The sequence below is a fragment of the Salmo trutta genome, chromosome 7, assembly GCF_901001165.1.
Source record: "Salmo trutta chromosome 7, fSalTru1.1, whole genome shotgun sequence".
Lineage (NCBI taxonomy): Eukaryota > Metazoa > Chordata > Actinopteri > Salmoniformes > Salmonidae > Salmo > Salmo trutta.
This window is the reverse complement of record NC_042963.1, coordinates 32058449-32084677: the sequence shown is the minus strand read 5'-3', so window position 1 is coordinate 32084677 and position 26229 is coordinate 32058449. Positions and strand designations below refer to the sequence as shown.

Below are 26229 nucleotides of genomic sequence, written 5' to 3'. Positions count from 1 at the left end.
TACAAAAGAAGAAAAGAGTTGTCCCTGGGGCGGGGGCAGCGGAAGTGGGTCTTTGACACTATGAACAAAATAGAATCTCCTGGGCAGATAGAAGTATGGAAAGAGGGATAGATAGACATACAGAGAAAGGAGTAAATAGAGGTAGTCCATTTAAAGAAGGATATAGAGACCAGAGCAGAGTGAGGCCCTGAGCTGCAGAGTTATTCCACTCCATTAATTCCCAAACTGTGTTGTGCGCTGTCGGTCTCCCACATCAAGGTTTCAGAGTTATTTGTGACCCTAAAAACAGCCCATACAAATGTGTCTAGCCAAATGCTAGACACCAATTATGAAATACTTTTCTCATTGAAAATGTTTTTTGGGGGGGGCTAATTCTTCTGCTCTGTGCGAGTTAACCCACACAGTGCTTAGTGTTGCGACTTTCGGTGTGCTCATGGTATGGCTAGAAGTTTGAGGGAGTTTACCTTCAGGCGAAGTGTGTGTGCGTGCGTGCATGGGTGTGCGCTTGCGTGCGAGAGAGGGGAGAGGATATACAGACATGCCTTGTGCCCAAATTGATGACTTGTTTGTCTCGCAGCTGAGAGCCAAGTGAAAACGAATGGATTCAGTCAGTTCAGTCAGTCGTCCTGATGAGCCCTTCCCAGCAAGCTAGTTTATGCTGGCTACCTGGCAACGACAACAGCGGTGGCGCTAGTTTCAAGTTTTATTAGTCGTATGCACAGGATACACATGGTATACACGTCCAACGAAATGCTTACTTGCAGGTTCCTTCTCAACAATGCAACAACAATAAGAAATAATACAATTTAAGAATACGAACATAAAGTTAAAACTTGTAAAAGAAAGTGATGTTTATTTTAATGGGCGAGGGAGAAATAACTTATAGTATTGGTCACCATCTGGAATCTTGATGCCACCGTGACATGCCAATTAGCTAACTTAATGACAAGCCGGTGTGAATGACCAGATCAACTGTGTTGATGCTTGATGCTGTGTTGATGCTTCCCGCTGGGCAGCTGTATCACATGTTGCAGGCGGTAGCTAAAGTCACCAATTTGTTCCATCGGACGTGATTATATTTAGAGTAAGTTAACAGCCTATGTGTGACCGGAACACCAAAAAGTCAATTTTTACACAATTTTGATCACAATGCATTTTGTGTGTATTACATGATTTTCTTTCATCATAACGCATTCATGTACATTACACGAATTCCAATTTGTTGCTAGCTAGGTGGCTAAAACTAAAGTGATTGTTAGGGGTTAAGGTTAGGGTTAGGTTTAGGGGTTAAGATTAGGGTTAGATAACATGCTAGCTAAGTAGTTAAAGGGTTACGGTTAGGGTTAAGGTTAGGAGTTAGGTTAAATAGTTAAGGTTAGGGGAAGGGTTAGCTAACATGCTAAGTAGTTGCAAAGTAGCTAAAAAGTAGTAAGTAGTTGCAAAGTTGCCAATTAACTAAAATTATGAAGTTGATTGTGATGAGATTCAAACAGGCAACCTTTGGTTTGTTAGATGTTCACATTCGAACACACAACCTTTGGGTTGCTAGATGTTTGCGTTATACGCTTACCCATCCTCCGACCAACCTCCCTCCTATTGTTTCTGTTTTAAACTTCTTCAGGCTAGGGTCTATTTTCCTCCACATCCTGTCTGACTGACGTGCCCAAAGTAAACTGCCTGTTACTCAGGCCCAGAAGCCAGGATATGCATATAATTGGTACCATTGGATAGAAAACATGAGACTATAACATAATTGATATGGTGGGAGAAAATCCAAAGAAAAACAACCAGAATGTATTTTTTGAGAGAGCCCATGCTCTTACAATGGAAAGCTATGGGTCATATGCAATTCCAGCTCCCAGATTGCAATTCCTATGGCTTCCACTAGATGTCAACAGTCATTGTTCAAGGTTTCAGGCTTGTTTCTTCCCAAACGAGGAAGAATATATATATATATATATATATATATATATATATATATATATAAGACACTTGTATGTACCTAGATATTTAATATCCATAATTTTTATGATTATTTATTTGAATAATTATTTATTCCAATTTCACCGGAAGTTGTCGACAGGTGTCCCGCTATCCCAGAGAGTTTTTAAGTCATCTACTGTTTTTATCTAGAGCTGCCGCTTTCAAGGTGCGGGACTCTAACCCGAAAGCTTACAAGAAATCCTGCTATGCCCTGCGATGAACCATAAAACAGGCAAAGCGTCGACGCTCGTCTTATGTGGCAGGGCTTGCAAACTATTACAGACTACAAAGGGAAGCACAGCCGCGAGCTGCCCAGTGACATGAGCCTACCAGACGAGCTAAATCACTTCTATGCTCGCTTCGAGGCAAGCAACACTGAGGCATGCATGAGAGCATCAGCTGTTCCGGACAACTGTGTGATCACGCTCTCCGTAGCCGATGTGAGTAAGACCTTTAAACAGGTCAACATACCCAAGGCTGCGGGGCCAGACGGATTACCAGGACGTGTACTCCGGGCATGTGCTGACCAACTGGCAGGTGTCTTCACTGACATTTTCAACATGTCCCTGATTGAGTCTGTAATACGAACATGTTTCAAGCAGACCACCATAGTCCCTGTGCCCAAGAACACAAAGCAACCTGCCTAAATGACTACCGACCCGTAGCACTCACGTCCGTAGCCATGAAGTGCTTTGAAAGGTTGGTAATGGCTCAAATCAACACTATTATCCCAGAAACCCCAGACCCACTCCAATTTGCATACCACCCAAACAGATCCACAGATGATGCAATTTCTATTGCACTCCACTCTGCCCTTTCCCACCTGGACAAAAGGAACACTTATGTGAGAATGCTATTCATTGACTACAGCTCAGCGTTCAACACCATAGTACCCTCAAAGCTCATCACTAAACTAAGGATCCTGGGACAAACACTTCCCTCTGCAATTGGATCCAGGACTTCCTGACGGGCCGCCCCCAGGCGGTGAGGGTAGGTAGCAACACATCTGCCACGCTGATCCTCAACACTGGAGCTCCCCAGGGGTGCGCGCTCAGCCCCCTCCTGTACTCCCTGTTCACCCACGACTGCATGACCAGGCACGACTCCAACACCATCATTAAGTTTGCAGACGACACAACAGTGGTAGGCCTGATCACCGACAACGACGAGACAGCCTATAGGGAGGAGGTCAGAGACCTGCCAGAATAACAACCTATCCCTCAACGTAACCAAGACTAAGGAGATGATTGTGGACTACAGGAAAAGGAGGACCGAGCATGCCCCCATTCTCATTGACGAGGCTGTAGTGGAGCAGGTTGAGAGCCTCAAGTTCATTGGTGTCCACATCAACAACAAACTAGAATGGTCCAAACACACCAAGACAGTTGTGAAGAGGGCACGACAAAGCCTATTCCCCTCAGGAAACTAAAAAGATTTAGCATGGGTCCTGAGATCCTCAAAAGGTTCTACAGCTGCAACATCGAGAGCATCCTGACCGGTTGCATTACTGCCTTGCTCGGCCTCTGACTGCAAGGCACTACAGAGGGTAGTGCGTACGGCCCAGTGGGGCTAAGGTGCCTGCCATCCAGGACCTCTATACCAGGCGGTGTCAGAGGAAGGCCCAAAAAATTCTCAAAGACCCCAGCCACCCCAGTCATAGACTGTTGTCTCTACTACCACATGGCAAGCGCTACCGGAGTGTCAAGTCAAGGACAAAAAGGCTTCTCAACAGTTTTTAACCCCAAGCCATAAGACTCCTGAACAGGTAATCAAATGGCTACTCTGACTATTTGCATTGTGTGCCCCCCCCCAACCCCTCCTTTTACGCTGCTGCTGCTGCTCTCTGTTTATCATATATGCATAGTTACTTTAACTATACATTCATGTACATACTACCTCAATTGGGCCGACCAAACAGTTCTCCCGCACATTGGCTAACCGGGCTATCTGCATTGTGTCCCTTCACCCACCACCCGCCAACCCCTCTTTTACACTACTGCTACTCTCTGTTTATTATATATGCATAGTCACTATAGCCATATCTACATGTACATACTACCTCAATCAGCCTGACTAACCGGTGTCTATATGTTGCCTCGCTACTTTTATAGCCTCGCTACTGTATATAGCCTGTCTTTTTACTGTTGTTTTATTTCTTTACTTACCTATTGTTCACCTAATACCTTTTTTTGCACTATTGGTTAGAGCCTGTAAGTAAGCATTTCACTGTAAGGTCTACACCTGTTTTATTCGGCGCACATGACAAATAAACTTTGATTTGATTTTATCTGTGATTGAAATTCACTGTATACTACAAACAAAGAAAAACAGTTTTTTTTGGTGCCTGTCACGAATTTCCAATAATTTCACAATAATCTCTGATACTGGGTTGATAGTCTACCCACTGGGCACACACTGGTTGAAACAACATTGTTTCCACATAGAAATGATGTTGAACCAACGTGGAATAGACGTTGATTTGATGTCTGTGCCCAGTGGGTAGGCCTACTGGCTACCGCTGCTCAATGGGGAGAGTTTGCGCTGCCGGAAACACAACAAGGTGCACAGTGTGTCCTTACGCCCGAGTCCTGCTTGCTGAGCACTGCTGTCCTGTAGTAACCCACTGGGCAAAAACTGGTTCAATCAACGTTGTTTGCATGTAATTTCAACAACCCCAAAATATGTGATCACCTTGAACCAACGTGGAAAATTGAATGGATTTGAAAAATGTTAGCAATTTAAGGGAATTTCGTATAATTTCACCCAACTTTTAACCTACATCCAATGACATGGTGATTTTTTTTATTGGTTTTATGTTGAATTGACGTTAGTTGACAACTCAACCAAATGTAAGTCAAAACTAGACATTGAAATGAAGTCTGTGCCCAGTGGGTAGCTAGATAGATAATACCAAGCCAGTGTGACAGCTAAAGCACATGTGTTGCTTTTGAAGTCTGATAAAAATCTACATTATTCTGAACACTCTCAAGTCCTGACTTCAGAAGACAAGTTTTAAATTCTAGCCTCAAGCATAAACTAGTATAACTACCTAGCTGTGGAGGGCTCATTAGGACGTCTGACAAAAATGACTAAACCGAATCCGTTCGTCCCCACTAAACTCGTATGCACCAGGCGTGTCCGTATAGCCTCCCCCGAGATAGAGATCCTGCCTGCATCCAGATGTTTCGTGTTTCTGTGACGCGCGTCGCTCGTTGACATCAGGGAAGAGGAGCTGAAGTCCGGAGGGACGCAGTTCAGAAAGACCGTGTTGGAATAAGGACGTAACTTGTTGGTGCTTCTTTGTTTGTCAAATTAACGGCTCAAATGAATCGATTTGAATGTCAAATTATCGCATTTAACTAGGCTATTTAAATTCCTTGTCACTACTATGGAGTAACTTTTCATGCGGATTTGAGGCGCGCAAAGTGTGAACCGAAGGGGAACTTCTGCCGAGGTGTTCACACAATCACAACCAGCCGTGGGGGAATGGAGGTCCGCTGGCTGAAGACCCTGCTGTGTGTGTTGTTGAGTGTGTGTTCGTCCCTTCGAGCCCACCCTATAGATCAAAACCATGAGAACGGTATGTGTATACGATATTGACTCCCGCAAAACTGTTTCTCAGAACAATGGTTAGGTTGCACGGTGTATGTGTGTAACATGATTTGATGAAGATTAAAAGTATGTCTGCCAGGATCTGTTAGTCATTGTATCTCATTAATCGGTGACTGTGTTGAAATGTTAGACTACTTTTTGCATTAATTTAGGATCAGTTACATCATTGGAACATTGACACTGTGTGTAGACTGCACAGTCTCTCTCTCTCTCTCTCTCTCTCTCTCTCTACCTCTCTATCCAGATCTGGCACCACGGGTTTAAAAGTGATCTCATGACTTGGTCAGGTAAAACTCCGGGTCCTATCCGTAGGCTATGAAAAACAAGTATTATTTTAGATAGCTTCCCTTTTCATCTGTGCTATGACTATAGGGCAGGGGGTTTTCTTGTTGGGTCATGTGAATAGAAAACACTCCTGGCCTCAGGTGGATGAAACCCTTTCAAACTACCAGAAACCTTGTTATTATTCATTCTGAATCTGATATCAAAAGAGCCAGAGACAACCACTTCAATAGACAACATCCAGTACTCTGTAGTTTAGTGAACTACTTAGCAGGGCTGAATGTTATGCAAAGACTGGTTATAATGTCACATTAACTCTATACATACACACAATGTTAAGCAGTAGATTTGAAAAATAAAAAAATACAGGTTTCAATGTATTATTTGTTCATCTGATCACTGTGCTTTTCTGCAATTATTCATTATGTAAGCTTTATGTGAGAAAAGGTTACATGTAACACTTTACACAGTGGACTCTGTAACAAGGCAGGGTTACATGTAACACTATACACAGTATGTGCAAGTCATAAAACCACTAACCTTGTGTTGTTGTCCTGGTCTCCATTTGGCCGCAGATTATCCATTATATTGACCAGATACTCTAGTGGCCACTCTAACAATGAAACTACATTTCTTAAAAAATGGAAGGCAGTCAGGAGGAGGCTAGATCAGGTGGGACCATTTTAGCCAATGTGTCCTATTTATATCAGTATACTCGTAGCAATCTAAACATTACACAACTTATATTCAATCAAATAAGGCACACATAGCAATAAGGCACACATTTACAAATGCTGTTTTGAATTAAAATAAAATTGTACCTAAACACTGAAGAAGGCTGTAAAGCCGAAACGTCTGAGAATGCTATCCCTGATGCGGTGAAAATAGTTAAAAACATTGAATAATGAAGTAAGCTTTATGCAACATCTTTTTGAGTGCGAACCCATTAAGTGGTTAGAGCGTTGGGCCAGTAACTGAAAGGTTGCTTGATCGAATCCCTGAGCTGACAAGGTAAAAATCTGTCGTCTGCACCTGAGCAAGGCAGTTAACCCACTGTTCCCCGGGTGCCGAAGACGTGGATGTCGATTATGGCAGCCCCCAGCTGCCATAGGGGTTGGGTTAAATGCGGAAGACACATTTCAGTTGAAGGCATTCAGTTGTACAACTGACTAGGTATCCCCTGTTCATTAAACCACTTCCTTTGTCTGAATTTGCAGTATTTACACACCACTAAAGCTTCTGGGAGAGCGCAATGGTTCTCTTGATTACACATAGCAAATAAGCCATTCCATTTTTTGTTAACCAAATTCGACACTCATTGACCATCATAAAAAAACTCCTCGCTTGGTGAGAGAAGAAAAAATGCCACCAGCTGGAGAAGACAGATTTTGGGCCCAGTTGTCTCTCTCGCTTCACCTCTTCCTCTCTGATTTGGCCCACCAGAAGTTGGTTCCCTGGTGCTCACTGTAGGAACTGATTGCCATATATTTAAAATCCATATATTTAATCAGTCTGTTGTCCCCACTTCCTTCAAGATGTCCACCACTGTTCCTGTACACAAGAAAGCTAAGGTAACTGAACTAAATGACTATCGCCCCGTAGAACTCACTGCTGTCATCATGATGTGCTTTGAGAGGGTATTTAAGGACCATATCACCTCCAGCTTAGCCAACAACCTAGATCCACTACAATTCGCATACCACCCCAACAGATCCAAGGATGAAGCAATCGTCATTGCACTGCACACTGCCCTATCCCACCTGGACAAGACAAATACCTATGTAGTGTTCATCACTAAGCTCGGTCCTAGGTCAGAACCCCTCCCTGTGCAACTAGGCCCTGAACCTCCTGATGGGCTGACCCCAAGTGGTGAAGGTGGTCAACAACACCTCCACCACGCTAGTGCTCAACACGGGGGCCCCACAGGGGTGCGTACTCAGCCCACTCCTGTGCTCCCTGTTCATCCATAACTGCGTGGCCACGCACGTCTCCAACTCAATCATCAAGTTTGCAGACGACACAGCAGTAGTAGGCCAGATTATCAACAATGACGAGACAGCCTACAGGGAGGAGGTGAGAGCCATGGTGGAGTGGTGCCAGGAAAATAACCTCTACCTCAACGTCAACAAAATAAAGGAGCACCCCCCCATCCTCAACGACGTGCCGCAGTGGAAACGGTCAAAAGCTTTATGTTCCTCTGCGTGCACATAACTGATGACCTAATGGTCCCTTCACACAGACAACTACAGGGCACTCCAGAGGGTGGTGTGGTCAGCCCACAACATCATTAGGGGCACACTGCTTGCCCTCCATGACATCTACAGCACCTGGTGTCACAGGAAGGCCAAGAAGATCAAAGACTGACACCATTATGGCTGTCTCTCTATATATGGGAAAGTTATGGTGGTGCTAGAAAATAAATGATCTCTTTCTGCATTAGCCATCAATCTGTTATGGTTGGATAAATGTGTTTATATTGTCTGTGTAGACTGCTCTGTGGCAGAAGTTTGACGTTTTTTTACTTTAAAGACAGTGAAATTTGCACCACAAACATTTGTAAAAAATTACAAGTAGTGGAAATAAAATAATATGCCAACAAACATTACTGGACTAACAAACTGGCTGACTAACCTTTTCAGGAACTTCAGTATCCCTTGGCCTTGGGTAGCAGCAGCAGATAATTTCTTCCACTAGATAACACAGCCGCAAGTCAGATTCCACAGACCGGAGAGGAGCGTGATCGAAGAAAGAAACCAAGTGCAGAGTTAAACAACGAGGTGCTGGTGTAACCGAACAGTAGTTGACGAGGCTCTGTATAGGCTGTAGCTAGGAGACCACTGTGAATCCACCTGTCACAACGAGCATGGGGGTTACCTGCTTTCTTTTCCATTGCAAAACGTTTTTCTATGATGTGAACTAATTAATTTCTGATAAACGCATTCGGCGATGCTGCTTTGAAATTGGTGGGCAAAATCTGTCTCGCCACATGTTTTCTGGTGGCTCTGTCTCTTTCAGACCCAAAAATCTGTTTATCATGTCGTATCAGACATAGTCTGAAGCATGAGTGTGTATTAGCCAACCTGACAGTGTGTGTGTGTGTGTGTGTGTGTGTGTGTGTGTGTGTGTGTGTGTGTGTGTGTGTGTGTGTGTGTGTGTGTGTGTGTGTGTGTGTGTATGCATATGTGTGTGTGTATTTTGACTGGCCCGCTTGTTGATCTTTCTGTCAATTCTCATTCATTGTCTTGTCTGTCCCTCAGTGATCGACCTACTGGAGGCTCTCAACATGTCCCGCCCCTTGAAGGGTGTATCCAAAGTCCAGGGGGAGTGGCCTGGAACCCAGGCCTACAAACTCCGCCCCCGCTCACCTCACCTGACCCTTCCCGAACAATACTCCCACTACCTTGTTTCCTCACTGAGAGGCAGTCTGGGAATTCACCTGATGGGACGTCAGGGTGCAGACTCCAGTGGCACTCTGCTCTCTTTCTCCTCCTCCTCCTCATCCTCGCCCCTCCTCCAACTCTACTCCTCTACCCGCTCCAAATCTCTGCGTCTAGACCACCAGGCTGGCTCGGAAGGCCAGGGACTTGCCAGTGTACTGTTCCCAGGAGGAAGTCCCTTCTCTGGGGGAGGCTGGGTGCGGTTGGCCCTGGCCCTGGAGGCTGGCCGTGTGTCTCTGTTTGTGGACTGTAGAGAGGCAGTGGTTATACAGAGAGACAAAGAGGAGAGAGTCAAACTACAGCTGCCCCCAGACCTAGTCATCACACTGGCCAGCACAAAGGGTGACATGGAGAGCAAGTTCACTGTGAGTAAACACACTCGCATACAAATATTCACATGTACACACATGCAAGTATGCACTCGATAACGGTTTCTCTTTCTCTCTCTCTCTCTCTCTCTCCCCCCTTCTATCGCTCCATCACGGTCTCTCTGTAGGGTTATGTGCAGACAGCTGAGATCTCTACCAGAGCGTATCAGAGGCGTCCGTGGCACTGTGACAACATTACAGGTACGGGGGGGGGGGGCTTGTATTACTATCCTCGTGGAAATCCCCAAAAGTCCCCACAAGAATAGTAAAACAAGGACATTTCTCTCTCGTGGGATATTTACCAGGTCCCCACAAGGACAAAGGATATTTTAGGCTTAGGGGTTAGGTTTAGGGTTAGGGTTACAATTAGAGTTAGGGTTAGAATTGGGGTTAGGAGTTAGGGTTATGGTTAGGGGTTATGGAAAATAGTGTTTTGAATGGAAATAAATGTTAGGTCTCCACAAGGATAGTAAAACATATGCTGTGTGTGTGGGCATGTGTGCTCGTGTGTGTGTGTCCTCTTGTGCATGCTCGTGCGTGTGTGTGCGCTCTGGGGACTAGTGTAGATATTATCTGTGGTCGCCCGGCTACTTCCTATAGGTTGTTTATTTATGAGTTCTAAGTTTAGAGTCTGACTGTTAATTCACATTTTCAGACGGATTAACTACTGTTTTTGTATTAGATCAACTGATTACTGGCTTCCTCCTCTCCCTCCCTCTTTCACTCTCTCTCACTTTTCCCCTCATCCCCCCCTCACTCACTCACTCTCTTTTTCTGTTCTTCTCCCCTCACCCTTCCCCTCTTTCTCAGATTCTCTGCACGGCCCTCCCCATGCCCAGCTCAATAACTCTGCTCCAGTAGACAGGGTTGACAGTGGACCTGGGCTGGAACCTCAGCAGGATATAGCCAACTACCAGCCACATAACCCCTCTCTCCACCCGCATCATCCCCAGGGCGACCAGCCCCAGAGAGGTGGGGTGCTTCTGGGTCCTCCAGCACCCCATGGGGTGAAACCTGTCTCTCAGTCCCAGGGCGAGGACAGGCTGAGGGGGTTGGAGGAGAGGCTAGAGGGCCTGGAGCGCATGCTGGACATGATCAAGGCCCAGGTAGCCACAGCAAAGTCATGTATTATAATGTGATGTTTTTTTAAAGATTTTAATGGGCAATTGAGGTATACTCATCCTTATTCATGCAAGGCTGACTATTGACTATGTGTGTGTGTGTCTGTGTGTGTGTGTGTGTGTGTAGAATGTGGACCTGCAGGCGCGTGTGCAGTATCTGGAGGGGTGTGAGTGTGTGAGGCGTGGGTGTGTGTGGGAGGGGAGACAGGTAGAGGAGGGGCATCGCTGGGAGACTCACCGGAACACATTCTGTACCTGCACCTCTGGACAGGTCACCTGCTCTGCTCCTACTGACGGTCGGTACCGTACTGCACATACACAAACACAAACACAGGCATACCAGTGTTTCACACTAGGATTTGTTTCAGCAGCAGTGCAAAGTAAGTGCGGGTGGTGGGGAATCTACACATTTAGCCATGGGGCAGAGATACATTTTCATAGTTTCATGGGGCTAAGATGAAAAAAAATTCAGTTTTAAAGCAAATTTCTTGCAATTCCACACATTTTGCGATGGTTTCACACTGGGCACAGACTTCAATTCAATGTATTTCCACATTGGTTCAACATCATTTCATTAAAATGATGTGGAATCAACGTTGATTCAACCAGTGTGTGCCCTGTGGATTTTGCCGTGTTCTTATGTTATCTGAGTCACTCAAACATATAACAAAATCAATGGGGGCCCCAGGACATTTTTGGTTTGTTTTTATTTTGGTGATTGTTAGTTCTCAAAGATGATCCTATTTAAAATATGTAGCTCCATTATATACTTTACAGTTCCTTCAGATAGAATTCAGACCCATTGACTTTTTCCACATTTTGTTATGTGTCAGTCTTATTCTAAAATGGATAAAAAATAAAATAATCCTAAGCAATCTACATACAATACCCCATAATGACAAAGGCAAAAACATAAAAACTGAAATACCTTATTTACATAAATATTCAGACCCTTTGCTATGAGCGCAGGTGCATCCTGTTTCCATTGATCATGTTGATTGCAGTCCACCTGTTGTAAATTCAATGGATTGGACATGATTTGGAAAGGCACCCACCCATCTATTTAAGTTCCCACAGTTGACAGTGCATGTCAGAGCAAAAACCAAGCTATGAGTCAAAGGAACGGTCCGTAGAGCTCCGAGACAGTATTGTGTCGAGGCACAGATTTGGGGAAGGGTACCAAAACATTCCCCAAGGTTCCCAAGAACACAGTGGCCTCCATCATTCTTAAATCAAAGAAGTTTGGAACCACCAGCACTCTTCCTAGAGCTGGAGCAATCGGGGGAGAAGGGACTTGGTCAGGGAGGTGACCAAGAACCCAATGGTCACTCTGTCAGAGCTTTAGAGTTCCTCTGTGGAGATGGGAGAACCTTCCAGAAGGACAACCATCTCTGCAGCACTCCACCAATCAGGCCTTTATGGTAGAGTGGCCAGACGGAAGACACTCCTCAATGATAGGCCCAAAAGGCACCTAAAGAGTTTGCCAAAAGGCACCTAAATACTCTCAAACCATAAGAAACAAGATTCTCTGGTCTGATGAAACCAAGATAGAACTCTGTGGCCTGAATGCCAAGCATCACGTCTGGGAAGCATGGTGGTGGCAGCATCACTCTGTGAGGATGTTTTTCAGCAGCAGGGACTGGTACTAGTCAGAGGCAAAGATTAAAGGAGAAAAGTACAGAGAGATCCTTGATGAAAACCTGCACCAGAGCGCTCAGAACCTCAGACTGGGGTGAAGGTTCACTTTCCAACAGGACAACGACCCTAAACAGACAGCCAAGACAACGCAGGAGTGGCTTCGGAGCAAGTCTCTGAATGTTCTTGAGTATCCTATCCAGAGCTCGGACTTGAACCCGATCAAACATCTCTGGAGAGACCTGAAAATAGCTGTGCAGCAATGCTCCCCATCCAACCTGACAGAGCTTGAGAGGATCTGCAGAGAAGAATGGGAGAAACTCTCCAAATACAGGTGTGCCAAGCTTGTAAAAACATCATACCCAAGAAGACTCTAGGCTGTAATCGCTGCCAAAGGTGCTTCAGCAAAGTACTGAGTAAAGGGTCTGAATACTTATGTAAATGGTGATATTTCAGTTTTATAATTATATATTTCAATTTATAAAAAACAGTTTTTGCTTTGTCATTATGTGGTATTATGTTTAGATTGAAGAGGGGGAAAATGATTTAATCAATTTTAGAATAAGGCTGTAACCTAACATAATGTGAAAAAAGTCAAGGGCTCTGAATACTTTCCGAAGGCACTGTACCGTATATCTGGTATTAGTATCAGATTTTTTGGGAGTGGCGGCAACGATTTATGAATATGTGCACACACACACACACACACACACACACATGCACAAGACACAAACAACACTCACCCACACAAGCATCCAATGTGTGAAACAAACAGAGGCATACATTGCTGCCCCCCCAGAATCCCGCCCCTGTCGTAATGGGGGTGTGTGTGTCTCTTTGACCTCTGACCTTGCTGGGTTCCGCTGCCTGTGCCCCCCCTATACCACCGGGACATACTGTGAAACACAGCTAACACAGGTACTACCACATAGAATAGGCATTTAAACTATTCTAGATTAGTGTATTAGACTAGACAAAACTTGACCATACTAGTGGAGTGTGTTGGTGTGATTCTTGTGTGATCCTTGTGGCTGCTTGGTTTATCTAACAGGTCAGCAGAACATTTGACAGGCTTGAGGTGGGTCAGAACTCTGACAGGTTTGGACACCACTTTATAGAGTTTTGTGTTTCCTAAAGTTGTGTGTGTTGTAGAGTTTTCCTGTGTCCTGCAGAGCTGTGTGTTTTCTAAAGATGTGTGTGTCGTAGAGTTTTCCTGTGTCCTGCAGAGCTGTGTGTTTTCTAAAGATGTGTGTGTCGTAGAGTTTTCCTGTGTCCTGCAGAGCTGTGTGTTTTCTAGAGTTGTGTGTCGTAGAGTTTTCCTGTGTCCTGCAGAGCTGTGTGTTTTCTAGAGTTGTGTGTGTCGTAGAGTTTTCCTGTGTCCTGCAGAGCTGTGTGTTTTCTAGAGTTGTGTGTCGTAGAGTTTTCCTGTGTCCTGCAGAGCTGTGTGTTTTCTAAAGATGTGTGTGAGTACTGTAGAGCAGCTATTCACAACTTTTTCACTGTCTTGAGGACCACCATTTACAGAGTCGCAATCTTTTTTTTACATAAAATATCTTAGCGGTCAAATTTAGAGTACATTTTTACAGCGAATGTAACAGATTAAAGGCTTATTATTACAGACGGATGTAAAAACAAATGTGGGGGGTACCCCTTTTTACTCCTTTTTCGTGATATCCAATTGATAGTCTTATCCCAACGCTGCAACGGCTGTACTCGGGAGAGGCGAAGATCGAGAGCCATGCGTCCTCCGAAACACGACCCCGCTAAGCCACGCTGCTTCTTGACAGACTGAAACATGACCCCGCTAAGCCACACTGCTTCTTGACAGACTGAAACATGACCCCGCTAAGCCACACTGCTTCTTGACAGACTGAAACATGACCCCCGCTAAGCCACACTGCTTCTTGACAGACTGAAACATGACCCCCGCTAAGCCACACTGCTTCTTGACAGACTGAAACATGACCCCGCTAAGCCACACTGCTTCTTGACAGACTGAAACATGACCCTGCTAAGCCACACTGCTTCTTGACAGACTGAAACATGACCCCGCTAAGCCACACTGCTTCTTGACAGACTGAAACATGACCCCGCTAAGCCACACTGCTTCTTGACAGACTGAAACATGACCCCGCTAAGCCACACTGCTTCTTGACAGACTGAAACATGACCCTGCTAAGCCACACTGCTTCTTGACAGACTGAAACATGACCCTGCTAAGCCACACTGCTTCTTGACAGACTGAAACATGACCCTGCTAAGCCACACTGCTTCTTGACAGACTGAAACATGACCCTGCTAAGCCACACTGCTTCTTGACAGACTGAAACATGACCCTGCTAAGCCACACTGCTTCTTGACAGACTGAAACATGACCCTGCTAAGCCACACTGCTTCTTGACAGACTGAAACATGACCCCCGCTAAGCCACACTGCTTCTTGACAGACTGAAACATGACCCCACTAAGCCACGCTGCTTCTTGACAGACTGAAACATGACCCCGCTAAGCCACACTGCTTCTTGACAGACTGAAACATGACCCCACTAAGCCACGCTGCTTCTTGACAGACTGAAACATGACCCCGCTAAGCCACACTGCTTCTTGACAGACTGAAACATGACCCCCGCTAAGCCACACTGCTTCTTGACAGACTGAAACATGACCCTGCTAAGCCACACTGCTTCTTGACAGACTGAAACATGACCCCCGCTAAGCCACACTGCTTCTTGACAGACTGAAACATGACCCCGCTAAGCCACACTGCTTCTTGACAGACTGCTTGCTTAACCCGGAAGCCAGCCACACCAATCTGTCGTACAGCTGGCGACAGAAGTCAGAGTGCATTCGCCCGGCCAGCCAAACCCTCCCCTAACCCAGACGATGCTGGGCCAATTGTGCGCCGCCTCATGGGTCTCCCGGTCGCAGCTGGCTGCAACACAGCCCGGGATCAAACCCGGATCTGTAGTGACGCCTCTAGCACTGCGATGCAGTGCCTTAGACCGCTGTGCCACTCAGGAGGCCCCAAGATGGATGTTTGTTAAACAATTTGTGAAATTGTTTATAACATCATTATGTTATTATTTTTGGAAGAAAAACTAATTCAAACAATTGAGGCCCACCTGCAGTACCTCCGCATACTACAAGTTAAAAACCACTGCTGTGCTGTAGAGTTGTGTTGTAGAGTTGTGTTGTAGAGTTGTGCTGTAGAGTTGTGCTGTAGAGTTGTGCTGTAGAGTTGTGCTGTAGAGTTGTGCTGTAGAGTTGTGTTGTAGAGTTGTGCTGTAGAGTTGTGCTGTAGAGTTGTGTTGTAGAGTTGTGCTGTAGAGTTGTGTTGTAGAGTTGTGTTGTAGAGTTGCGTGTGCACTGCAGAGCTGTGTTTTCTACAGTTTTGCATTGCTGTAGAATTGCATGCTAGTAGTTAGTGTTGTAGATTTCTCCTGAGATGTAAATAGTGTGTAGTGATCTGCTGTGGGGTAGTGCTGTATAATAGTTAGAGCTGTGTTGTTAAACAATCTGGGTTGAGTTTTCCAAAGCCTTCATAGCTAAAGTTGTACTTTTCTCTCAAGGACTGAGACCCAAGTTACTCTGAAAGTCGATTTATGGTCAATCCGAGATCTGCAGTGTCCATATAGCATTTACAGCAATGCGGCCTCTGCAGAAGTCAGAACATTCATACTTATTGCGCTTCGGGGAGCTGTCATACGCATCCAATAAATTGGTCTGCACCACACAATTCGTAGTGATTCAGGGATAATCTCTTTAGCCATCCAGCTAATTACGAGCAACTGCCTAAACGAAAAGACAAAACCTTACCTCTTCTGAGATGTTGGAGTCCGTTTCTCTCTCATGTCTGGTGCGGCTAGGTTGTTGAAAGAAAAACTCCAGTTTAGCAACAAGGTTTTCTGGAAACTCACCACTGCTTTGTAGTACTTAATGCCTAACATTAGACTAGCATTGTCCTGATGTTTAATGGAGAATTCTGCACTGGGTTAGGGAGGGTAAAAGGCGCTGTGTGTGCGTGTGTAGGCATGCTGGCAGCCCCGTCCAGAGGGCAGCTGTAGAGGTCAGAGTTCACCTCAGCGTCGCTGGTCCTTCAGCCCCGCCCATGGCCGCTGTGACCACTTCCTGTTCTGCACAGGAAACAGCAACAACAACTTCCGCTCCCTCGAGGCCTGTCAGGAGCAGTGCATGATGGGAGCCTGCTGCTTCCGCCTGCCCGAACCGAGCCCTCTCGTTGGCTACGACAGCCAGGGCAATGGTCGCCATGGATACAACACAACCTCCAACCAGGAGCAAAGTGGAAGGGGCCAAAAGGAGGAAGAGGCATGGTTTGGAGAAATAACTGACAAGAGGACATTGGAGGAGGACGGATCTGATCACTTTGGTTACCAGTGGTTCAACCTGACCAGGCCAGACCAGCAGAGAGAAAGAAAGGAGGAGAGAGGGAGAGAGAAAAATGCTAGTGGGTTTGACGGGACGGATGCTGATTTCACCTACAGCTGTGAGTACCTGTCTGTGTCAGCCTGTCAGGCCAGGGTCAGGGACCTGCAGGGAGAGGGAGAGGCTGTAAGTTTCTCCCCCGGCCAGCGCTGCTCTGAGGTGGGTTGCGTCCACGCCTGTGGCTGCCTCTACAATAGCCTGCCACGGAGCTACGGGGAGAGGTTCAGGCATGGCTGTGAAGAGTGTTTGTGTGATCAAAGCGGAGCGGTGCAGTGTGGGTGTAGTCAACTGACACAGCGGAAGGAGATACGAGACCTGACCCTGAAAGAGAGACGCCAGTACCAACGAGCCATCAGAAGGCTCTACGCACAGCCAGGTACACCTGTGTACAGCTCACTCCCAACTAGCTAGGTATACCTGTGTACAGCTCACTCCCAACCAGCTAGGTACACCTGTTTACAGCTCACTCCCAACCAGCCAGGTATACCTGTGTACAGCTAACTCCCAACTAGCTAGGTACACCTGTGTACAGCTCACTCCCAACCAGCTAGGTACACCGGTTTACAGCTCACTCCCAACCAGCTAGGTACACCGGTTTACAGCTCACTCCCAACCAGCTAGGTACACCGGTTTACAGCTCACTCCCAACCAGCTAGGTACACCGGTTTACAGCTAACTCCCAACCAGCTAGGTACACCGGTTTACAGCTCACTCCCAACTAGCTACTGTAGGTACACCGGTTTACAGCTCACTCCCAACTAGCTACTGTAGGTACACCAGTTTACAGCTCACTCCTAACTAGCTACTGTAGGTACACCGGTTTACAGCTCACTCCCAACTAGCTAGGTATACCTGTGTACAGCTCACCCCTAACTAGCTACTGTAGGTACACCAGTTTACAGCTCACTCCTAACTAGCTACTGTAGGTACACCGGTTTACAGCTCACTCCCAACTAGCTACTGTAGGTACACCGGTTTACAGCTCACTCCCAACTAGCTACTGTAGGTACACCAGTTTACAGCTCACTCCCAACTAGCTAGGTACACCGGTTTACAGCTCACTCCTAACTAGCTACTGTAGGTACACCGGTTTACAGCTCACTCCCAACTAGCTAGGTACACCGGTTTACAGCTCACTCCCAACTAGCTACTGTAGGTACACCAGTTTACAGCTCACTCCCAACTAGCTAGGTACACCGGTTTACAGCTCACTCCCAACTAGCTACTGTAGGTACACCGGTTTACAGCTCACTCCCAACTAGCTAGGTACACCGGTTTACAGCTCACTCCCAACTAGCTAGGTACACCGGTTTACAGCTCACTCCCAACTAGCTACTGTAGGTACACCGGTTTACAGCTCACTCCCAACTAGCTACTGTAGGTACACCGGTTTACAGCTCACTCCCAATTAGCTAGGTACACCGGTTTACAGCTCACTCCTAACTAGCTGCTGTAGGTACACCGGTTTACAGCTCACTCCTAACTAGCTGCTGTAGGTACACCGGTTTACAGCTCACTCCTAACTAGCTGCTGTAGGTACACCGGTTTACAGCTCACTCCCAACTAGCTACTGTTTGTACACCGGTTTACAGCTCACTCCCAACTAGCTACTGTAGGTACACCAGTTTACAGCTCACTCCCAACTAGCTAGGTACACCGGTTTACAGCTCACTCCCAACTAGCTACTGTAGGTACACCGGTTTACAGCTCACTCCCAACTAGCTAGGTACACCGGTTTACAGCTCACTCCTAACTAGCTGCTGTAGGTACACCGGTTTACAGCTCACTCCCAACTAGCTACTGTAGGTACACCAGTTTACAGCTCACTCCCAACCAGCTAGGTACACCGGTTTACAGCTCACTCCCAACTAGCTACTGTAGGTACACCGGTTTACAGCTCACTCCCAACTAGCTAGGTATACCTGTGTACAGCTCACTCCCAACTAGCTAGGTACACCTGTGTACAGCTCACTCCCAACTAGCTAGGTACACCTGTGTACAGCTAACTCCCAACTAGCTAGGTATACCTGTGTACAGCTCACTCCCAACTAGCTAGGTATACCTGTGTACAGCTCACTCCTAACTAGCTACTATAGGTACACCTGTTTACAGCTCACTCCCAACTAGCTAGGTATACCTGTTTACAGCTCACTCCCAACTAGCTAGGTATACCTGTGTACAGCTCACTCCTAACTAGCTAGGTATACCTGTGTACAGCTCACTCCCAACTACCTAGGTACACCTGTGCACAGTTATAGTGAGCTCCAAAGGTAATGGGACAGTGACACAATTTTTGCTGTTTTGGCTCTGTACTCCATCACTTTGGATTTGAAGTGATACATTGACTATGAGGTTAAAGTGCAGACTGTCAGTTTTAATTTGAGGGTATTTTCATCCATATCGGTACACCGTGTAGAAATTACTGCACTTTTTGTGTCATGATGAGTGATCATGTAACAGGGGAGGTTAGCATTTTTGTGGGAGTATGATATTCGTGCGTCTAACTTTCTCACTCATCATTATCCACGATTAATGTAGGATTATCCGTAATCATGGTAGCATCCACATTAAGGTAGAAGTGTTTAGAAACATATTCTATTGTTATTAACAACAAATGTTACTCCAAAATGACACACTACATTATTTACCATTCATTTCTATTGGGCACAAAATATTCTGAAACATGACCAAAACAAAAAGCAAATGCATCCAACAAATTTGTAGAGTCACAAGCTTGATGTGGCATTGCGTGCTATGAATATGGGACCAAATACTTATCTTTTTACTTCTTTAATACACATGTAAATGAATTTGTCCTAATACTTTTGGTCGTCCTAAAGTTCTGTTTTTTCTAAACGGTTCAACCGATATGGATGAAAATACCTTCAAACCAAAGCTGTCAGTCTGCACTTTAACCTCTTAGTCGTTGTATAATTTCAAATCCAAAGTGCTGGAGAACAGAGCCATCTACATAAATTCACTGTCCCAATACCTCAGGGTTTCCATTAGCTAGTAAGAGCCGGCTTTTGGCCCCCCAAAAAAGAATGAAAAGCCGATAAATAAAACTGGCGCCGGTCAATTGGCCGGGAGAGAAAACAATTGCATTACTAAATAATTATTTTTAGCCTAATCATTGATGGAAATACCAGTTGATGGAAATACATTTAACTGGTCATGCTTATCGGTGTATAGGTTAATTTACATAATTTAGTGGAATTAAATTGGTGCTTGTGTATTTTTGTTAGTCGTTATGTTGATCACACATGCACAGCATACAGCTACAGAGCCTATGAGTGGAAAATCTGTCAGACAGTGCGAGCTGCTGCTACAGCTCCTCAAAAAGCTCATTTGTTACTGCAAGAGTGAAACATTCTTTTATAAGCCCAATCATTGCGCAACAATTATAAATTCAATCGTATGTTAAAAACTGTTTTGATGGCCACGATTAAAAAGAGCTACTATTTAAATTTCTCAACTGATAATTGATGCGCATTTCCAATTCGCTATTCAAGTGCATAGGCAACGGTAGGCAGGCTTCATCACGTCACACACCAACTTACAATGAGCTGGAGGCAGTATGCATTTTGAACACATATACTTAATTGTTTGAAACCTGAACATTTTCATGAATATTATGAGGCACGTCTTGCTTTGCTTCAAAGTAAAATCTGACCTTAAAACATGGAGGCAATTATTAAAAATGTTTTTTTTTAAACTTCCATATGCTATTGAAACCAGTAGCCTATTTGTAGCCAATGTTCTATTGTTTTTCAAATCAACTTTCTTTCATTGTCCAGTAGCCATAGGCACAATCCTAGTCACATTAGCAACCCATGCTAGTTGTTGCATCTTTAGATCTCCCCTCTTTCTAAATTTCGAACAGATATTTTCATCTCTCACATAAAACCGCTCGCATGTGCAATCTTCGGCAAAATCATTTGCAAGGAGATTCCTGCAAAAATATTATTTGAAGATTAAGCTTTTGATGAAGATGAAGCTTTTGACAACAGTGTGTTCCCGCTAATTGCATTATGCAAAGAACATTTGCGACTAAAAACAACAAGGTAACTAATGTAAAATATACTGTGTCTGTAAAATGTATATACTGTAGGTTCAGAACTTTTGTGAAACAGCAGAGATAGATGAGAGAGGTTGATGGTAGCTGAAGAATGGGATTAAAAACAAACAAAATATAAATATTGTAAACTACATTGTGTCTGTAAAATGTATACAGTATGTACAGTAGAAGCTGGAAGTAAAAGCCTAAGTGTTGTTGTCCATTAGTTTACTCCAATTAGGGGAGGGGTGGTAGGGTTATGCGAAAATAATAAAGGAAAATATATATTTTTTAAATATATATAATAATATATATATATACAGTTGAAGTCGGAAGTTTACATACACCTTAGCCAAATACATTTAAACTCAGTGTTTCACAATTCCTGACATTTAATCCTCGGAAAAAATCCCTGTCTTAGGTCAGTTAGGATCACCACTTTATTTTAAGAATGTGAAATGTCAGAATAATAGAGAATGATTTATTTCAGCTTTTATTTCTTTCATCACATTCCCAGTGGGTCAGGAGTTTACATACACTCAATTAGTATTTGGTAGCATTGCCTTTAAATTGTTTAACTTGGGTCAAACGTTTTGGGTAGCCTTCCACAAGCTTCCCACAATAAGTTGGGTGAATTTTGGCCCATTCCTCCTGACAGAGCTGGTGTAACTGAGTCAGGTTTGTAGGCCACCTTGCTCGCACAGACTTTTTCAGTTCTGCCCACAAATTTTCTATAGGATTGAGGTCAGGGCTTTGTGATGGCCACTCCAATACCTTGACTTTGTTGTCCTTAAGCCATTTTGCCAGAACTTTGGAAGAATGCTTGGGGTCATTGTCCATTTGGAAGACCCATTTGTGACCAAGCTTTAACTTCCTGACTGATGTCTTGAGATGTTGCTTCAATATATCCACATACTTTTCCTCCCTCATGATCCCATCTATTTTGTGAAGTGCACCAGTCCCTCCTGCAGCAAAGCTCCCCCACAACATGATCCTGCCACATCCCGTGCTTCACGGTTGGGATGGTGTTCCTCGGCTTGCAGGTCTCCCCCTTGTTCCTCCAAACATAACGATGGTCATTGTGGCCAAACAGTTCTATTTTTGTTTCATCAGACCAGAGGACATTTCTCCAAAAAGTATGATCTTTGTCCCCATGTGCAGTTGCAAACCGTAGTCTGGCTGTTTTTATGGCGGTTTTGGAGCAGTGGCTTCTTCCTTGCTGAGCAGCCTTTCAGGATAAGACTCGTTTTACTGTGGATATAGATACTTTTGTACCTGTTTCCTCCAGCATCTTCACATTGTCCTTTGCTGTTGTTCTGGGATTGATTTGCACTTTTTGCACCAAAGTTCATTCATCTCTAGAACGCGTCTCCTTCCAGAGCCATATGACGGCTGCGTGGTCCCATGGTTTTTATACTTGCGTATTATTGTTTGTACAGATGAACGTGGTACCTTCAGGCGTTTGGAAATTGCTGCCAAGGATGAACCAGACCTGGCTGATTTCTTTTGATTTTCCCATGATGTCAAGCAAAGAGGCACTGAGTTTGAAGGTAGGCCTTGAAATACATCCACAGGTACACCTCCAATTGACTCAAATGATGTCAATTAGCCTAAAAGAAGCTTCTAAATCCATTACATCATTTTCTGGAATTTTCCAAGCTGTTTAAAGGCACAGTCAATTTAGTGTATGTAAACTTCTAACCCACTGGAATTGTGATACAGTGAAATAATCTGTCTGTAAACAATTGTTGGAAAAAGTACGTATGTCATTCACAAAGTAGATGTCCTAACCGACTTGCGAATTCAGTTAGAAGGACATTGCCGTTGCATCTTCTAGTTGCATGTTCTGATAAGATAAATAAACATAAATGTGATTTCTGTCATTCTAAGCATCGTGGGTGGACGCCCTAATCAGGTTACGCACCCAATTCATATGGGTCTGGTAAATGTATCAAATGTCCGTTAAATTAAAAGGCTGACGGTCAAATGTCTCGCGTCATATCTTCCTAATGGAAACCCTGGATACCTGTACAGCTAACTCCCTAGCTAGCTAGGTACACCTGTACAGCTAACTCTCTAGCTAGCTAGGTACACCTGTATAGCTAACTCCTTACTAGCTAGGTACACCTGTATAGCCAACTCCCTAGCTAGCTAGTTACACCTGTACAGCTAACTCCCTAGCTAGCTAGGTACACCTGTATAGCTAACTCCCTACTAGCTAGGTAAACCTGTATAGCTAACTCCTTACTAGCTAGGTACACCTGTATAGCTAACTGCCTACTAGCTAGGTACACCTGTATAGCTAACTCCCTACTAGCGAGGTACACCTGTATAGCTAACACCCTACTACTCTGGTATCCGTTTACAGCTTTAAATTAAAATGCTTCCGGTGAAATGTCCCTAACGGAAACCCTGGTACACCTGTATAGCTAACTCCCTAGCTAGCTAGGCACACCTGTATAGCAAACTCCCCACTAGCTAGGTACACATGTATAGCTAACTCCCTACTAGCCTGGTATACCTTTACAGCTAATGCTAACTCTAATAACCAGGTACACCTGTACAGCTTACTCTAGTAGCTAGATAGACTTGTACAGCTAACTCTACTAGCTAGGTACACTTGTTCAGCTATCTCTACTAGCTAGGTACACTGTACAGCTTACTCTACTAGCTAGATACACTTTTACAGCTAACTCTACTAGCCAGGTACTCATATACAGCTAACTCTTTGCTACCAAAGTGTACAGCTAACTGAGATTTGTTCTCTATTATACCTTGGATCAGTCTTGTTTTCATGTTGGTTTTTGTGTAGGTGTATGGGACGGTTTCACCAAGCTGAGAGCTGAGTTCTCCCCTCAGGCTGGTGGACACACCTACTTCCTGCCCTGGCAGCGCTACTTCCTGCGGGTGGTGGAGCAGGAGCTCCAGGCTGTGTCGTCATGCCAACTGGGTGTTCCGTACTTCGAGTGGACGGTCGACTCTGGGGATCTTTTGACCTCAGCTGTCTGGCAGGCCGAGATGTTTGGAGGAGACGGAGAGAGAGAGGGGAATGGCGAGAGGGAAAGGGATGAAGAGAGGGATAGAGCGAGTGAGGGGGATGGAGAGCAAGAGAGCAACTCTGTCTCAGGCTGTGTCCCCCACCACTCCTTCCAGGGCTTGTCTGCACGGTTCCACTGGTCCCCCTGTCTACGACGGAGCTTCAACACCTCGGTCAGCCTCATGATTTTACAATGTTTTGAAGATGTATACACTATGAAATGATTACTGTATGTCATTGCTAAAGGTCATTAAAGTGATCTTTATTTGTCTGTCATGTTTTCCTCTGACGTTGTCCCTTGGTCTCAGCAGGTGTCTGTGCCTGACGCGGTGAGCGTCCAGAGGCTACTGTCCCAGGGAAACTTTCTGTTGTTCTCCCAGGCTCTGCAGGGGCTGTCTGGGCTATTTAGGCTCTGGGTGGGGGGCCACATGGCCTCTCCTCTGGCCGCCTACGACCCCCTCTACCTCTCACACGCCGCTTTCATCGACAAGCTCTGGACACACTGGCAGGACAGGCACAGAGACGTGCACACTCATGAAGAAGCTCATGGGCACACTCACCTACACACCCAGTACCCGGTGAGGCAGCGCCACGTCAAGATGAAGCCGTTCGGCATTGCTCCTGATGATGTGATGTCTTCACGGGAACAACTGTGTGTGGTGTATGTACCCATAACCCTCGGAGCTCCCTGCAATGTGACATCATCACTCCTTGCCGAAAGAGGGAAGGGCCGCCACAGAGGAGCGAAAGACACTGCCAGCTATAACAGAAAGAGACAAGATACAAAAAACAACCATAAACACAGCACCTATGATTACAATGCACAAGGCTATGATGGCTTTGACCACAGTGGTTACAATCGCAATGGATATGACAGACAAGGTTTCAACCGCATGGGCTGGGACCTGCTTGGTTACAATAGGGATGGTTTGGACCGTGACCACATCGACAGAGAGGGCTATGACATTTCTGGATACAACCGCTATGGGTTTGACCGCCACAATGTTACATGGTTCGGGATGCGCTGGGATGGATTGTTTATGAGGGAGGAGGAGAGAGAAGAGGACACTCAGGGGGAGAAAGAGAAGGAGAGTGAGGTGAGAGAGGAGAGTGGAGAGGAGGAGGAGAGAGAAAGAGAGAAGGTTATGTCAGAGCTCTTTAGCGACAGTGGCTACAGTGTTTATGGTTTCGACCCCTTTGGTTTGGACCGGGGTGGTTTTGATGCATTTGGATTTCGACCAGACGGTTACGATAAGGACAGCTGTAACTGGTTCTACAACGGACCGCACTACCTACGGTTCTACTACCACACCCAACAGCAGCTAATTTCAACCAATCAACACACTCTTAACCACATTACAAGAACCTGCTCTCCAATCACAGCCCTGCCTCAGCACTGGCCTTTGCAGGATTGGATGGCTCTGGATCAAGAGGAGAGCCAAGCCCTGATTGGTCAGCTGGAGCGGGAGTGGGCGGGACAGAAGCATTCTGATAACTACTACACCCACAAGGTGATGTCACAGAGGGGACGGGGCATTTGGCTGCCAATCACCCCAGATAGCAGGTAACCATCGGTCAATTAGAGAGGGGATGTAAACAGCAACCAATGAGTAATGAATATATCTCTTTAGAGTAGAAGTTGTTCTTGTATCTTCTCATAGGTTTGTGTGTGTGTTGTAGGTTTTGTTTTGAACTACACTGGTTCTCCGGTTGTCCTCTTGGCTCTGCCCCCTTGACCTGCCCTGACCTCTGCCGTGAAGCACGTTGTCTTGGTAACCCGATGGCTGAGTGTCGTTTGCGGAACTGTGGCTCCTGCTTTACTGAGTGGCTTGACCCAACCACCGGAGCGTACGTCATCTGCCAGGGCTGGTAACCAGTGCTGACCGGCGCCCATGTCATTCAGCGTAGTGGAAGATGACTAGAAAATGCTTTTTTGTCATGAAAAACTAATGCAGTTCGACATTAGAGCTTTCATTACCAAGGCGGGTTACCAAGTCTGGAGATAGGACACTTTTCTCTTTCTGGAATACACGTTGATGATGGGTTGGAATGAAAGCCTGCACACCCTGTTGCACTTCCTTTGAATATTTAACTGAAGTAGGAGATATTTAGACATCAGGAGGTGTAAACAATGTACCACACTGTATTAGATAAAGGGAGTGAATGTTTCTAGTGTTCTTTGTTGCTGCTTTTACTCTTCATCTATTACGCTGTTTACCCACCACATGATATTCACCACATACACATGCACACCC

At 45.3% G+C, this 26229-nt stretch overlaps 2 protein-coding genes across 3 annotated transcripts in view; both read left to right on the top strand.

Moving 5' to 3' along the window:
• The first annotated feature begins 5197 nt into the window (after positions 1 to 5197).
• Positions 5198 to 26229, top strand: part of kcp (kielin cysteine rich BMP regulator) — a 53762-nt gene continuing 32730 nt past the window's right edge. The window contains exons 1-5 of one of the 2 annotated variants that reach the window (XM_029758604.1): positions 5198 to 5563; positions 9135 to 9679; positions 9811 to 9883; positions 10493 to 10788; positions 10931 to 11099. In XM_029758604.1, coding sequence (XP_029614464.1) covers positions 5470 to 5563; positions 9135 to 9679; positions 9811 to 9883; positions 10493 to 10788; positions 10931 to 11099 — 1177 coding nt within the window. In that variant the 5' untranslated portion in view covers positions 5198 to 5469. The remainder of the gene's footprint in view (positions 5564 to 9134; positions 9680 to 9810; positions 9884 to 10492; positions 10789 to 10930; positions 11100 to 26229) is intronic. The other variant, XM_029758605.1, reaches the window with a different exon arrangement.
• LOC115197249 (uncharacterized) lies at positions 15760 to 26142 on the top strand. The gene is made up of 4 exons (XM_029758615.1): positions 15760 to 17256; positions 23750 to 24147; positions 24286 to 25538; positions 25655 to 26142. Exons 1-4 carry the CDS (start codon positions 16629 to 16631, stop codon positions 25845 to 25847), a joined length of 2472 nt encoding a protein of 823 aa, XP_029614475.1. The 5' UTR covers positions 15760 to 16628; the 3' UTR covers positions 25848 to 26142.